This window comes from Podarcis tiliguerta (assembly GCF_965153285.1).
Source record: "Podarcis tiliguerta genome assembly, chromosome: Z".
Classification (NCBI taxonomy): Eukaryota; Metazoa; Chordata; class Lepidosauria; order Squamata; family Lacertidae; genus Podarcis; species Podarcis tiliguerta.
The window spans coordinates 48,196,529-48,212,906 of NC_139553.1; the positions used below are offsets into that span (position 1 = coordinate 48,196,529).

Below are 16,378 nucleotides of genomic sequence, written 5' to 3' on the forward strand. Positions count from 1 at the left end.
CCAGTTAGGATCAGACATTTCAACTAATGCAACAAATTGCATTTCCTCAATGGCCGTATTTTTAAAATAGCAAACCATGTTTCCATACTAAAAAAAATAAAATGTAAAACTGTTATGAAAAATCAGTCAGTGACTTAAGGGAGCTTATGACTGGTATTCTGTGTGGTTTCACAAGTACTTATAACATGCAGAAAAGTCAAACATACGATATTGAACAGAAACATCACAGCACAATCTTACCACAAATTGCCAAGGTTCTACAGACCAGGACACTTTGGCAGGAATTACAATGGAAATATTTTTTTAACCCTAATGTCAGATGACCCAACTTCAAAAGAAATAATTGGGATCACGTTCTTAAATGTGTTTCTGATTCCTTTAGATCTTTGCAGCCTGTCTTGAAGTCCAGTGAGGTTGCAAGCAAAGATACCTGCTGAAAGTGGCAAGTCTTGCTTTGGGCAGAGATCAACGGCACTTCAGAGTTCCCAGTTGGGAACTGTGTAGCACAGCAGATCTCAGCAGGGTTTGCTGTAAGCGCCAGCCACCTAATTGGTGCTTATAGCAAGCCCCTTCAAGGGTAGATCTTTCACACTGCCAACCTCAATTCAAGTTGGTGATTTAAAGGAGGAATTTAGCACATTTAGTGTGTGCTCATTTTTCAATTTAGCCATGACTTGGAATGTTTCTGCACCTGACATTAGGCATTAGGTGTGAGGAAAGTGGCCATGGTTTGTGCAAAACTGCCTAGCAGGCTAAACTCTCAGACTTGATGGACCTAATTAGGTCCCTGGGCTGGAGATTCCGTGTCCCTGCTCTAACACGTCATAATTTTAACCAAAAAATCGTTCAAAATTCAATAATTAGGCGCTGTCCTCTGCTCTGTATACAGGCTATACTTTTTTGTCCTGTAGTAACTTCCAAGGAGTGTTCTTGGATGCCTAGGTGAAAACTATACACATTCAGCTACAGCTTATAGCAGAGACTTCATTGAGGCATTCTTGGAAAAACAGTGCTTATTTTGGCTCAGCAAGTAGATTGCACTCAAACCATCCAAAGGTATCTGTGTGATCCACACAGTGTTAGCCTGAGAATGAGTGCTCATTGCAGGTTTTTCTTCCTAGCACAGTTGGGCTTTGTGAAAAGTGCTAAAAGTAGCAAATGCCTTCCCTCTTAATTCTGACCATTGGAACAAGCCTTCATAGTATAAATACAGTCTCTAATCCTTCATGATTCTCAACAAACTGTGCTCTATTCAGTGCTGGACATGGAGTATGGCTGCACTGCCCCTTTATTTGCTTGTTCAATTACATCCGTATTTTGTGTGCATTCAGAAAATTGAACTGGGCTAAAATTCAGCCTTAGATGGAAATAAATTGCTGACAAATCTTTTGTCTGATGTTCTTGTGGAGAGGCTATTGCCTCTTATCAGTTAATTTCCTTCATTTGAAGCCCTTAGCTATGCTGATAGCTCTGAGTATCTGTAACTAATAATTGAAATGTTTGATTAAGACCAGTTATATTTGTTCTAAAATCTATATTCTGCCTGTGTATGAAGGAGATGATCAAATGTTGATTTAGTAGCATGTGTTATCATTGTTTTTTATTTTGCTAATAGCTGCCCTTTTTTTGTAAATATCACATGGTTATGTTGGTAATACTGTTTATGTAATTCATGTCATGAGCAGAATTAATATGACAATTTGTTTATGGTCTTTATTATTAAAAATAGACCTCAAATAATACTTTAAAAATCAGACCAGGATTATTCGTTTTCTCTCCCTCCCTCCCTCTCTGTCTCTCTTCTCTCTCCATGTGCACATAGGCACACATACATATAAAAAGTGTTTTTTGAGGGTTGTGTGTATATATATATTGCTTTTGAAATGCCAGTTAATAAAATAGTCTCAACAATTCCAATTGTAAACCCACTTATTAGAAGGTAAATCCAAGTGAGCTCAGTGGAACTTGTTAATGACTATACTGTTAGGATCCTTTATAAGTGGAATGCAGTTCACCTGTTTTCCATGTAGCATTTTCCAGATTCATTACAACAGCCAAATATATAATATTGATGTCAGAGAACGAAACAGTTCAAAATAAGTGGAGGAAGTCTTCTGTTAAAAAGAAGAAGCATACTTTCACATTATAGCATTTTCACCTGGAAATGGTTAACTGACAGTCTCATAGCTGTATAAATAGCCCATTTGGTTCAGATGCAAATATCTTGAGTGGTAAAACTTTGTCATTGGAGCAGTATTTGAAGAGATTAAAATACCTTTCTTCAGGATTAGTTAGTATTCACAGTTCATCATGCAAGCTTTTCAGATGCACTTTTTTCTCTCAGGATGGATGATCAGGTGGTGCAAAGGGAAAATGGAATAGTGGCTCTAACTCTGTTTTTATTGATAGATGTTCCACTCTTATGCTAAGATTATCATTGTACAGTCCATATCTTGACTCCCGAACGCCGCAAACCCGGAAGTGATTGTTCTGGTTTGCGAACGTTCTTTTGGAACCCAAACATCCAACGGGGCTTCCGCAGCTTCTGATTAGCTGCAGGAGCTTCCTGCAGCCAACCAGAAGCTTCGATTTGGTTTCTGAACGTTTTGGAAGTTGAACAGACTTCCAGAACAGATTCCGTTCGACTTCCAAGGTACGGCTGTATAGTTTAACTATAAAACCAAATGAAATAAAGGAGACCCACAACTTACATATGGGACGCAGGTGGCGCTGTGGGTTAAAGCCTCAGCGCCTAGGACTTGCCAATCAAAAGGTCGGCGGTTCGAATCCCCGTGGCGGGGTGCGCTCCCGTTGTTCGGTCCCAGCGCCTGCCAACCTAGCAGTTCGAAAGCACTCCCGGGTGCAAGTAGATAAATAGGGACCGCTTACTAGCGAGAAGGTAAACAGCGTTCCGTGTGCAGCTCTGGCTCGCCAGAGCAGCGATGTCATGCTGGCCACGTGACCCGGAAGTGTCTCCGGACAGCGCTGGCCCCCGGCCTCTTGAGTGAGATGGGCGCACAACCCTAGAGTCTGTCAAGACTGGCCCGAACGGGCAGGGGTACCTTTACCTTTACCTTTTTACAACTTACATGGGAGTTTCAGGGATAGTGCATAAAGCCAAAATCATTTAGTCAAAACACATTGGGTGCAATGCCTGGTATGGCCGCTGAAGTTTTTTCGGCCAGATGCCCACCCTCTTTCTGCTCCCCCTTTTTACATTTTTAAAAGCTGAACGTGCACAAGTTAAATGTGCATACATTTGCGATCTGTTGTGTTATAAAAGTAGAAAAATAACTAACAGCCAATTTGTAAAAGCAATTACAGATAAAATATAATAAAGCCAACAATTAAAAGACAAAACAAAAATTAGGTGTGTGGTTTTTTGTTTTGTTTTGTCATACCCTAAATCGTAAACCAGCACCTTCAACAAAACCCAGAAGCAAATAGGAAGCCAGTTAACCTGACAGAATAGTGAGCACGAAACAAAAATCTGGCTACCATATTTTGGATCACAGAGAGTGCATTACAATAATCCATAATGAAAGTAAACAAAACTTAGATGACTGGGGCAGGTTCCACCTTCTGTGGCAAAGGCTACAGTAGATCTATCAGCCAAAGGATGCCACCATTCTGAGCATTGGAGGAATGCAGTGGGATCAAGAATAACATCCAGTATTTCCCAAGAGGGCCCCTCTGTGCTTCTTTGCCTTGTGATATGATCTCAAGTCAGAGAGAGCATTGCTTCAACAAAGTTATAGCCTAATTAAACCAGCAACAGCTTCATCCCTTGTCACCACGCTGGGCATTGCATTTCTAAAATAATCTGCTTACTGCCATGTCCTTACTCAAACATAGATACCGTTTAAAACAAAAAACCTTATTTCAACAACAGTTATTGGTTCAGTAATCTTAACACTATTTTCACAAAGGTCCTGCATTAGCAAAATATGACGAGCCATTGAATCAGAATATTCTACTATCTGCATATAGCACCTTCCTTTAGGTACTGTGTGGACTGCCACGCTGTGGTCTTTATAACTGATCCTTCTACCCAACAGTTCATTGAAATGATGAAGTGAGCTGATCTACTAATCTCTTTTGAAAAGCCTAACACTTTATCTGCATTCATTTTTAGGGCACAAAGTTATGGATAATCATGGAATACTTAGGTGGGGGATCAGCACTGGATCTGGTAAGTGTCTTCTAATGGTTTGTGCCTTGTTCATTTTCTAGTTAGCTTCTGCATTCTTACTTATTACTAAAATTTCTATGCTACTATCCATGTAAAAATGCTCAAAAGTAGCTCATTTCAAAGCAACAAGAATGCAACTCAGTACATCATTACAATAACAATCAAATATGGGTAAAGCAATTCAAAGTACAGTGGTACCTCGGGTTAAGTACTTAATTCGTTTCAGAGGTCCGTTCTTAACCTGAAACTGTTCTTAACCTGAAGCACCACTTTAGCTAATGGGGCCTACTGCTGCCGCCACGCCGCCGGAGCACGATTTCTGTTCTCATCCTGAAGCAAAGTTCTTAACCCGAGGTACTATTTCTGGGTTAGCGGAGTCTGTAACCTGAAGCATATGTAACCCGAGGTACCACTGTATAACAGCAATCCAGTGATCTAGTAATAACATTCTTAATATTCAGAGTGTGACCTCTTTCTTTTTATAATTTATGAGTTGATAGTTTTTGAAGTTTTTTCAGTGAACATATTTCCTTTTTCAAGAAGTTTAAATATCCATGTCAAGGAATAGGTTTCAAGTGTAATTTATGACAGAAGTCATCATTAAATTTAATTCACAGTTCTGAAATTTCAACACTGAAGCCAGATGATCTCCTTAATATGCTAATGTTCAGAGCATTATGTAACTTTTCTGTAGATCATTCCCTCCTCCAAGAAGGGGACATGTCATTTTGTAACTGCTTTGTGTAAATTGCCAGTTGCACTTATAGTAGTCGTCGTCATTGTAGTAGTAGTAGTAGGACTCTTGTCAGTTAGGCAATGGTTCCTTCTACTTGCAGTTGGTGTACTGAAGCTCAGAGGATTTTGACTGAAGCTACCAAATGACTCAGTGTCTGGGCATGGCCTGGGATTCCCTGATCCAACTCAAACATTTTTTTTTTCTGGGAAAGAAGCTGGCTGTCTTGTGGCACAATGCTCCTCTTGGTGCAATGGCTACAGTGTTCCTTTATGTCTAGTTGTAGATGAGTTTGAGTTCAGGTTGTCTACCTTGTGTCTTAAAAAACAATATATTACCAAAAAGTGTACCACACCTTCTACTTTTCAGTATGAGGAAGATTTGTTGCTGTCAAAACAAAAGTTTCATTAATAAACTGAAAGGTGAGATGTTTTACCAGTTTTGAATACACAGAAATGTTTTTCTTGGAAGCAGATTCCAGGAGTGTGCTATGGAAGCAAAAGCATGGTTAATATTCAATGTTGAAACTGACCTGGTTTTTCCATTTTTGGCAGTTTAAATTTAAGCCATGAAAGGGCCCTTTACTTATGACAAACACAGTGTTCACGACGGATGCAGCCTAGGAGGGACTAAAAAAGCAAAGCGCTTTGGGTGGTGATGTGTGGTTTTCCCCTATCCCCCAGTCCAGCTCCACCACAGCCCTATATAAGAGACCCACCCTTTTCCTGTAAGATAATGCTGCTCAGTGTTTATGCTTATGAGATCCTGAAATATTATTAACATTGAGCAACATGACATTTTTGCAAGCTCTGTACAAACTGTGCCTTAATCCCACTAGAATTTCAACAGCATAGAATTACAAGTGGTCTCTGCACATAAGTAGCACTCAGTTCAATCCTAACAGCCACCTTCTGATTTTTTCAGCTGGAATTTGGAAAGGTAAGAAAAGCCTTGCTGTTCGCTGAGTTTTGGGGCACTTGTCCACTAGGGACAATGGAACAGATTTTTGAGGGCTATGGTTCATATACACACAAATCCATGTATGTTGATTGCTATAGCTCTAAACACTGACTAAAGCATGACATGGTAAATGGCCCACAATTCAGATCACTTCACCTCAAACAGCACATTACAACCTGGTGAAGGGCAGAGTGGAAATGGAAGCAAACAGTAAACAGAATTTGACTCGTGTTCGGCTGCAGATCCTCAAGTGATGTGTTAGAGAGTGATAATAGTGCAAATCAGCTCTAGTTTGTGGCTCACAGTCTTATGAACCTCTTACCTAAATCCTCACAGCTGTTGTATTGAACAGTATATTACTGCCAATGGAGGCAGTTGCCCATACATAGTGTAGTTTAATAGTGAGCCCTGGTCTCCTTTGCAGGAAGGTGTTGGGGTATAATCTAATAAATTAAATTATTACTATTCTGTGAGGTGGGATGTATTTTTTGGGAAGGTAATACCATGGTTCTGTGTTCTTGCTATCTTCTCTAAAAGGCTATATTAGTCAAAGCTTCTTAGGAAAGTAAAACCTTCCTAAAGTTTGCCTGACAATGTTTTCAAGTTACTTGTGTTACTCTTCCAAGTTTATGAATTTATACAGTGTCTGTTGTGGAACATCCGTGTTTGAACCTTTTCCTGCAAATCTTTAAAAAAAGGAAAATGACATTTCAAATAACTGTTAACAAACAGTGGATGCCAGGGTTTATGCTTTATTTGAATTATGCTTTGTTTCCTTCCCAAAGCTCCGTGCTGGCCCATTCGATGAGTTCCAGATTGCTACGATGCTCAAGGAAATACTGAAAGGGCTTGACTATCTACATTCAGAGAAGAAAATTCACAGAGATATAAAGGGTGTGTATAAATTTAAATAAATGCAGAGCCCATATCCCTTCAAGCAATAGTTCTTTCTGCTTTTTAATTAGTTTTTTCTGCTTTCTCCTCCTTTCAAGCTGCCAACGTGTTATTGTCAGAGCAAGGAGATGTGAAGCTTGCGGATTTTGGAGTTGCAGGGCAACTGACTGATACACAGATTAAAAGGAACACCTTTGTAGGCACGCCATTTTGGATGGCACCAGAAGTGATTCAGCAATCAGCCTATGATTCAAAAGTGAGTTCTTTGAAATTGGTTTGTGCTTAGAAGTGATGTGTTCATTTTGTGCAAGACATTTGGAGATTTTCAGAACCGCAGTCTTGCCACAGAATGTATGGTATGCCTCCAAATGCGTAATTCCTATATCTATAGGACAGCTTGAGAATGTGTATTAAAGATCAAAGAGCAAGTTTCTAGCACTAGTGATTATAGCCCAGAACTGCGTGGAGTGTACAAACCAGGAGGGGCCTTCATGAGCTTCCAAGCACTAAAGGAGCATTAGTACTTATTTCCACTGACTTTTGTCCTCCTGTGTTCATTGAGCTTCAGTCTTCTCCTGACTATGCTCAGAAGTCTACTAAGCTCTCCTCCGAAAGCCTAAGCAAATATGTTACCAGAAGGATGGTATGTACTAAGGGTTCTCAGGCTGCAGAGCAACAAGACACTCCTCTTCTTTCACTGCAACTTCCTCCATGAGTTTTCTGGGCTTCCTGTTAAGCTCTTTTCAACGCAGCACAATCACACCCAACTGTTCTTTCCCCTCCCTCCTGAGTGAGCACTTCCACAACTTGTCGTCAGCTCGACCCACAAAGGATATTGAAAGCTGAACAATTAGCACTTGCTCTTGAAGGAATATACTTGCTCCATGTAGATAGACATTTATTCAGTGTTGCTGTGTTATATCTTGGAGCACAAGGATCCTATTTGTGCGTGCATGTGTGTTTTGCATCGGTTCAGTTTTAAAGCCTATGATTGGGGAAACAAAGTTTCTGCTACCAGTTTACTGTTCAAGATAGCTAGTGCTGTACAAATATGATACTATTATCTTTCCTCTTTCTCTGCAGGCTGACATTTGGTCATTGGGAATCACAGCTATTGAACTGGCTAAAGGAGAGCCTCCGAACTCAGACATGCATCCAATGAGAGTTCTCTTTCTCATTCCCAAAAACAACCCTCCAACCCTAATAGGGGACTTCAGCAAACCCTTTAAAGAATTTATTGATGCATGTCTGAATAAGGACCCGACATTTGTAAGTGTTAACATTTCACTTCTTCAACATTAGGAAACTTGGGTGCTTGCAGTATTGTTTGTTATGCAAAAGAAAAGGCAGAGAAAAGTGCTGCAGGCTTTTTTTAAAAAAAATGTTGTTTAAACTTTTCAGCATACAGTACAATGAAAAACTAATCTAAATAAAAATAAAAAAGAAACAACAAAGGAAAAGGGGAGAGGTAACAAAGCCCTCTATCTGAGGTTGATCTTAACCCTTGTCTCACACAAAAGGGGGGGGGGTAGACCCTCTCAGCTCTCACCTGGGAGCTTTCTTTTCTTCTCCCAGACTCCTACCCTGGGAGATCTTACCTTGCCTTGCCTGCCTCTCATACAGGGTCGTTCACTTTCCATCCATCACCTTCCTAAGTGTACCCTCACTAACCTAGAGTAAAGGTAAAGGACCCCTGACAGTTAAGTCCAATCGCAAACGACTCTGGGGTTGCGGCACTCATCATGCTTTACTGGCCGTGGGAGCCAACGTTTGTCCACAGACCGTTTTTGTGGATCATGTGGCCAGCATGACTAAGCTGCTTCTTGCAAAACCAGAGCAGCGCATGGAAACTCTGTTTACCTTCCCGCCACAGTGGTACCTATTTATCTGCTTGCACTGCGTGCTTTCGAACTGCTAGGTTGGTAGGAGCTGGGACCGAGCAACAGGAGCTCACCCTGTCACAGGGATTTGAACCGCCGACCTTCTGATCGGCAGGCCCTAGGCTCAGTGGCTTAGACCACAGCGCCACCCGTATCCCCTAACCTAGAGTAGAGGACATCAAAAACCAAAACATAGCACAACATAAGCAAGAGTAAAATAGATAGAAGAAGGAAGAAAAAGAGAAAACACTGGAAATAAATATTAAAAAATAGATAGAAATAAATAAGGAGGACTTCAGATACTTCGTCTGTCAATTATGTATATAAAAAGATTTCAAAATTTTCAAAGTGTTCAGGATGGTATCCAGCTGTATTCCAGGGTAATATCCAGCTGTTCTTCAACCTGCTTATTGACGTTTTCCCAATCTTCAGCACCAGGCATCTCAAGTTTATTCATTTTCCTTTTCATGCAAAAAGTCCAAAAGTGGCTCTACGGTTATTATCACTAAATGTCAAGAATAGTCTTCCTCCAGTCTGGTATGACAAAAGCTGTCTCCAAGAAATTCCAATATCTGTTATTAGAATAATAACCCATAGTTATTTATTTGATGTATATTCATTAATATACAGCCAGTTCCAGATTCATCCAGTTCCAGATCTTCTGATCCCATTTCCTGTTGGCCATGATTTCCTGTCCTAAATTAGGAAAAGAAAAAAAAAGTTCCTTCCATTTCTGTTTCTTCCATTCTTTTTTAAGAAGAATCACCAGAGGCTTAATGGCTTTTTCCTCTGAATTCACTCCAACTTGTACACAGGATCCTTTCTCTTTCGGCTCCATCTTTGCCATCTCAAGATGTTTCTTGATATTGCTTATCAATGGTTTCATTCCACTTCTCCAGCATCACAACTCCATTGTTTGTCTGTTTCAGTCCTTCAGACACCTATGTGGAAGTTCTTTCATTTCATCATCTGCTGCTTCCCACTTTACCATTCCACTCTCACGTTTAGGCAGATCTTTATCAGTATCCCCCTCTCCCCTAAGGTCCTGTGTACTCTTTGGTCTGATCGTTCTCTCCTTTTTCATTCAAGATTTTATGCATCTTAGCTCTAAGGTCTTTCAGTTGCTCATCCAATAATTGCTGCATGATACCAACAGTCATTGCAGGGGTTCAACAGTCTCTTTGCCACATTTGGTTCAGTTAGTCTTCATGTTAAGTCTCTGCCTTGAAAACTTGTGTCTGTCTCTTTAAGAAGTGCATTCCTTTCACACTCACAGGACTGTAGTTTCACTTCTGAAGCCAGCACTTCACAAAAAGGACTGAGAGTAAAAAGTAATATAAATTGAAGATGCTTAACAAGCAGAGCATTCTGATCCGTTTATAATCTTTCTTAATCACAAATAATTAAGATACTTTTTGTTTTGTTTTCAGCATGTTAGCTAATGCCTCTTATCTCACACTCAGTTCATGTTCTTGGTGAAAATTAATTGGCAGACAGATCACTTCAGTCGTAATTGATCCCAATCTTAAAAGTAATTAAAAGAAGGGAGGTTTAGCTGACCTGTTGTCCTAAGGGCTAACATTCAGGGCTATTATGTGGTGTCTGGACACAATAGCAGTTCCTCACTCAAAGATGTATCCTGCATCCAAAAACTTTTCTGGTCTCTGATGTGAAGAACACCTTTCTTCAGAGCATTTGAGGTTAATCCCTTGATCTCCCTGTATTCAAAGAGAGAGTGTAATAATGAAGATTTACATCTTGGCTATTGTTAATCACTGCATAATTATCTCTGTTGAGGGACTGTCAGCAATTGAGGACTAGCCAGCCATCTTCCCTCCCGGAAGTCTCCAGATTTCTCAAACTTTTTAAGGTCGGCATTAATCTACTTGAGGAGGCAGCGTACAGAGTATGCACAAAACACAATAGAATAGAGAAAATCCATGCATCAGATCAGCTGGGTGTTTTTTGGGGGGTGGAGCTGCAGGGGCAAATTGAATGCTTGTTGGATGCTCTGTTCAGTTGAGGAATGAAAACCCTGGAAGGGAACAGAAGGTCATCCAAGCTTAAACCCTTCCAGTCTGCACATCAGTTTCCTTCAGAGGAATCTATTCCCAAAAGACTTCTGTAATAAAGGCACCACAGTGGTTTGTGTTATAATCCTGTTTCCTGCTCTGGCTTTAATGCATACAGTTGCTGCAGAGAACCTGAGCGTTCTCATTGGTCTAATGCTTGTTGGCATAAAAGTAAGGAAAAGTTTTGGATTACTCGGAGCTCTTGGAGAGGCAGAGTGGAAAGAAACCTAATTTTCAGACATAAAGAGAATGGAGTTGTTTGGACAAATAGTGCACTGCCATCCAATTACAAAATGCTTGGTAGTAGATGTAATCTGATCTAATAAGCCAACTTGCACTATAGCTATTGTAATTTTTTATTTATTTTCGCAAATATCTGCACCTTCCCTTCCACTACATTTGCAATGTTCAGCAGCTTACAAATGTTGGGGGGAAAACACTAAAATCTAACAGATTGATGAACATGGGAAGCCAGACCATTGCTCTTTCTTGCTCAGTACTGGTTGGTAGCGGCTCTCCAGGGTTTCAGGCAGGGAATCTTTCCCATCTCTACCTGGAGATGCCAGGGATCAAATTTGAGATCTTCTGCATGCTAGCAGATCCACCATCGCAGAGCTACTGTCTGTCCCCTGAGATTAAACCAATCTAAATAATAAGTATGGTAACCACAAAGGAATCCTTAGCACAGCAGATCAATCGCTATAGGGAAGGCCCCTTCCCATGTTCCAATCAGTCATGCCTCAGTCACAGTCGAGACCCAAAGAAAATCCTCAGCAGTGTATCTTAAGGAGCGGGCAGGCTGGTAAGGGAGGCCTTTATAGATAATTGTCAACATTTTGCATTCTGCTTGCAATTTACCACTTCATGCCTTTTACAGCGTCCCACAGCGAAAGAACTTCTAAAGCACAAATTCATTCTGAAAAATGCCAAGAAGACTTCATATCTGACGGAGCTTATTGATAGATTTAAGAGGTGGAAAGCAGAAGGACATAGTAGCGATGAAACAGATTCTGATGGTTCTGATTCGTAAGTCTGGATTTTTGATTATTTGCCAGGAATTGGGGAGTGGGCAGGGGAGCTGTCCCAGTGGCAGGAGTTGAGGGGGAGAGTTCAGCTCCTGTATTATCATTATTTTTATACTGCTTTCTATTTTTTAGAAAAAATATCAGAACATCAAATAAAACAATCCAGAACAAAACATTACTGAAGAAAGTTAAATATGAAGTATACATTCAAAGCAACATAATTAACAGGAAACTAAAATGTTATCTTAAAGATCTCAAATTAAAACATTACAAAGGGGGTAAACTACAGAATGCACATTTAATGCAGCAAAGTTAACCAAAACAATCTTAAACATTTCAAAAGAAAATATTACTTAGGGAAGTCAAATATAAAATGCACATTTAAATAGCATAATTAACAAGATAAAATATTATCATATCTGCTGCTGTTGCTGCTAGTCCTGTCAATGGTGGTTCATGGTGGGCAGCAGCTGTGGAAGATCAGGCTCAATTACCTAGGTCTTCAACTAGAAACAACCAAGGTGGCCTCTTCAGCAACCTCAGCTTTTGTAGCTGGAGTCAGTCAGGGCCCCACCTTCCCAGGCCAGGTGGAAGAAAGGGCTGCAAGGCAGGGAGCTGGTCTTCCAGGACTCACAGCCAAGATGGTCTGCTGTTGGAACTACCACTTCAGACTACTATTCCAGGGGTCTACAGTATTTGGCTAAACTTGCTAGCCAAACTAACATTTATGTTCACCAGGTTCCTCCCCTTAGCTATTTTAATAGAGGCATATTTCTCCAGCCAACAGCAAAGGAAGTGCACCTATGCACACAAACACTTTTCCAGTGAGAAAAAGACAAGTAGACTCCAGGTTTCAGTTAGTGCTCTGCAGAGAAGCCCTTGTGTCGAGGAATGGCTGGAGAGCCAACCCTGCACACATGCACACCTGTCTCCTACGGCAATGAGAAGCAGAGAGAAGGCAGGTTTCAGTGGTATGCCTTTGGCTCTTTTGCCAAGCAGCATCCCCTTACCCCCATGAAACAGACAGAGGAAGCATGTGTGGCTTGGAGCAGCAGCAAACATGCAGTCCTGGTGAACACTCTTTTGCATCATGTTATTCAGCTACTTCTTGGCAAACAAGGTCTGAACCTCACAACCAAGCAGTGGTTGAGCACACTCCTCCCTCCCCTCCATCTGTCTTGTGGGAAGTTGAGGCAGGGAGCATGGCACATGGCATAAGGACACTGAACCTCTCTGCTGAGTAACAACTGGTGCAGCTCCTCCTGTCTCCTTTTCCTGGAGGGAAGAGAGGAAAGAGGAAATGACAGCTTTAGCCACAGCTTGGCAGTAAGACTCCAAGGAAGCGGTGGGAAATAAACCTCTGCCACCCTTTCTTGCTTCAAAGTAGGAAAAGTCAGAGGGCTCACTAGCTTGGTCTTCAAGGTTGAGGCACTCTAGGCATGTTGGCCATACAGCTGCATCAGTACCCCTGCCCACCTCTGCAACTTGGAAGTTGGAAGGAGAGCCATGCTGCATGGATAGTTGTTAAAGCCAGGCACAAACAAGTGGCCGTCTTGGAAGCATCCGTTTGCAACCTTCTGAATTCTTCTGCCTCTATCCTCAGAAAGTCAGGAGACCCTTTCCAGCAGCACCTAACCCAGGGGTCAGCAAATGTTTTCTGCAGGGGGCCGGTCCACTGTCCCTCTGACCTTGTGGGGGGCTGGACTATTTTGGGGGGGGAGGATACGCCCCCACGACTCTCCCCTCCCTTCTCCACAGCACCAGATGAGCCCTGGTGGCTGCTTACCTGTGCTTTGCAAGTGGCAGGGGCTGGCAGCAGCGGCGGGATGATGAGTGGCGTGAAAGGGCTGGCTCCAGAGAGGGGCTGCTCTGCTTTAAACAGCGCTCAGCACCTAGCTCCTGTGCCTTGCGAGCGGCAGGCGTTGGCGGCAGTGGCGAAGGAACGATGAGTGGCTCGAAAGGGCTGGCTCCAGAGAGGGGCTGCTTAAAATGGCCCTCAGCTAACCACGGCTCAACAAAGCCCAGCCCCCTTCCTCCTCTAGGCAGGGCGGGGAGAAGCCAGGAGGAGGTAGGGAGGAAGCGCTGTCATGGTGTGTGTGTGCGGGGGGGAATGGTGCAGCCCAAACGATCAGAATCCCTACGCCGATCCACGTGGCAATTCCCGGACCATCCGCAGGCTGGATCCAGAAGACAATTGGGCCGGGGCCGGTCCCCAGGCCTTAGTTTGTTGACCCATGACCTAACCAGTTGCAAGTGATTTATTTTTACTTTGGTCAAAAGCTACTTTGTGAAATGATAACAGCAGACATACACACACAGTAGATCCTCTTATTTCATTTTTAATTGCCATTTGTTTTCATAAATGAAGTAAATTTAAATTGAGAGGCCATGATCTCATTCAGGGTCACTCTCTGAATTTCAGGACTGAGCCTGTGTCCACTGTAGCACAATGAGTGTGGTGTCTCTTTGTCACATTGTATGGATGTTTCCACTTCATTTATGCTCTCTTCCTTTTCCTGAAACACTTTCAGGTTACTGCAGAATTATGTCACCTGTAGGGAGCCTGGAAACTATGCTTCTCCCAGATGGGACATTCCTAAGAATATCATGTGCCCCAGGGGTGTGCTTCGTATGCACTGTAGACTGAACATTTAGTGCTAGAACTCCAGTCCTCTGGAATTAGTTACCAGCACCTAACACTTTGACATTTGGTGGCTGTTGAAAACATTTTTGTTTAAGAAGGCTTTCTGTGAAGTGTATACAGTCAGGCTTATGGGGTGTTGATACAGTTGTAAAAATGGTTCTACTGTTTGATATCTTTCAGTAACTTTTGGTTGTGAAGCAATTTGTAAATTTATAAATTAAAAGGCATCAATTTGAGGGGTTTATGCCTGCAAAAAAGGTAGACACTCCCCCACAATTTGGTGCGACCCACCATTAAAAAAGTTTGTGGGCTGTATTTTTTAAATAAATAAGGCACAAATCTGTTGAGGTAAGTTGAGCTGCAGAATTAATCCGGGGGGGGGGGGGGAGGCATTCCTGCCTCTACTATACTTCTGCTAAGACTGAAAAGTGTCTTTCATAGACCTTGCAGATCTTAGGTGCAGCCATTGTACTCAATGTCACTTTTGTCACAGATCTGATTGGGCTGTGTTTTCTTTTGGTTGTATCTGCCTCTCTCCACATCCACAAAAGAAGACCAAAAATGCTGCTCTAAACTGGTTAATTTCTTTTGTTATTGGCTCCAAGTCAAAAAGAACCTGGATGGGGCTTCTGATTGTCCTTTTTTACAGTACATCATCATCATCATCAATTTTATTTGTATATTGTCCTCCCCAGCCATAACCGGGCTCAGGGCGGCCAACATCAAAATATAAATACTTAAAATGTAAAATTCAGCAATCGACTGAAATACATAATCTAAAATGGACTGGGGATGGGGGAAGAGCAAGGTTTGGATTCTAGTATTTCTTAGAGTTTTGTCCAGAGTTTATTGGCGTCTACTTTGGAAGCAAACCTACAGCATTTTGGCCTCCTCATTTGGCATGATTTTATATTTAAGGGTTTGAACTATGGCAGACCTCTGGTGTGGTAGCACAGTTCTTTAAAAGCTTCGTCATTTTCTTCCCTTCCCCATTAGGGAGTCTAGCAACAAGGAGAACAATTCCCACCCAGAATGGAGTTTTACTACAGTTCGGAAGAAGCCAGAGGCCAAGAAACTGCAGAACGGAACAGTACGTCCAGCCAGAATTTCTTTCTATTCTTTAAGCTCCTTGGAAGCTGCCACAGGCAGAGAGCTGACCCTTGGTGTTTGTAAAGCAGTCAGAAATGTCCCCACCCCTCTGTAGACACACAGCATTGCTCCCTGGCAGTACTGACTACATTTCAGGTGGTCAAATTCATCTCTGCAGTTGCGAGGATCAGAACGATGGTTATAGTGGTGGTGATGCTTACAACTTTTATTAATGAAGACTAGGATTATCAGGACTGCAATAAAAAAGTGAACTGTGGTGTAAAATTATCTAACACTTCTGTAAATTGTGTTTAACCTACCGTATGTCCACGACTTTATTTATTGGGAGGACACACCGTAGTTTGGAGCCAATGGAGCTTTTCTCTTCTTTCCTCATTCATATACATTTATATTATTTTGGTTATTTATTGCTGCTATTTTGAGCCTATTTTGATAAAAGAAAAGCAGGGTGTTGATTAATAATGTAGCAAGTTCATTGGTACTCAGCTGCTAGTGGCAGCTCAGTAGATTGTTAAGTAAGAGTCTGTAGAGCATATAAAGTGTTTCCTGTGATCCGCACCCTCCCCCCAGTTGCAAAAATCATTGTGATGAGAATAAATTTAATTATTTCAGTCCGTATAAGTTGTTGTTTTCTTCATTTTGGGGGGCCACCTCCAGGACTGACCTTTGGAAAAACAGCCATAAGCTGTACCCAAGTTTGCACCTGCGAGAAAAGTTGCTGCTGCAGATCTCCCTGTGGACTAGATCTCTTATCAGCCCAGTTTATGCCAGCATTTCTCCACACATCTGTAGGCACATATGTGAACATGAGGAGCCCCTCATGTAGTCTTGTCCATTTTTAACTGGTCCTTGGTCTCCTACTTATTTC

At 41.8% G+C, this 16,378-nt stretch overlaps 1 protein-coding gene across 2 annotated transcripts in view; it reads left to right on the forward strand.

The window, feature by feature from the left end:
- The window catches only part of STK26 (serine/threonine kinase 26), a gene marked incomplete at its 3' end in the record, with an annotated part of 44,260 nt that overhangs the window by 24,991 nt on the left and 2,891 nt on the right, over positions 1 to 16,378 (forward strand). For both annotated transcript variants that reach the window (XM_083422661.1, XM_083422662.1), the window contains exons 4-9: positions 4,136 to 4,192; positions 6,671 to 6,779; positions 6,878 to 7,035; positions 7,863 to 8,048; positions 11,609 to 11,757; positions 15,397 to 15,490. In XM_083422661.1, coding sequence (XP_083278787.1) covers positions 4,136 to 4,192; positions 6,671 to 6,779; positions 6,878 to 7,035; positions 7,863 to 8,048; positions 11,609 to 11,757; positions 15,397 to 15,490 — 753 coding nt within the window. The remainder of the gene's footprint in view (positions 1 to 4,135; positions 4,193 to 6,670; positions 6,780 to 6,877; positions 7,036 to 7,862; positions 8,049 to 11,608; positions 11,758 to 15,396; positions 15,491 to 16,378) is intronic.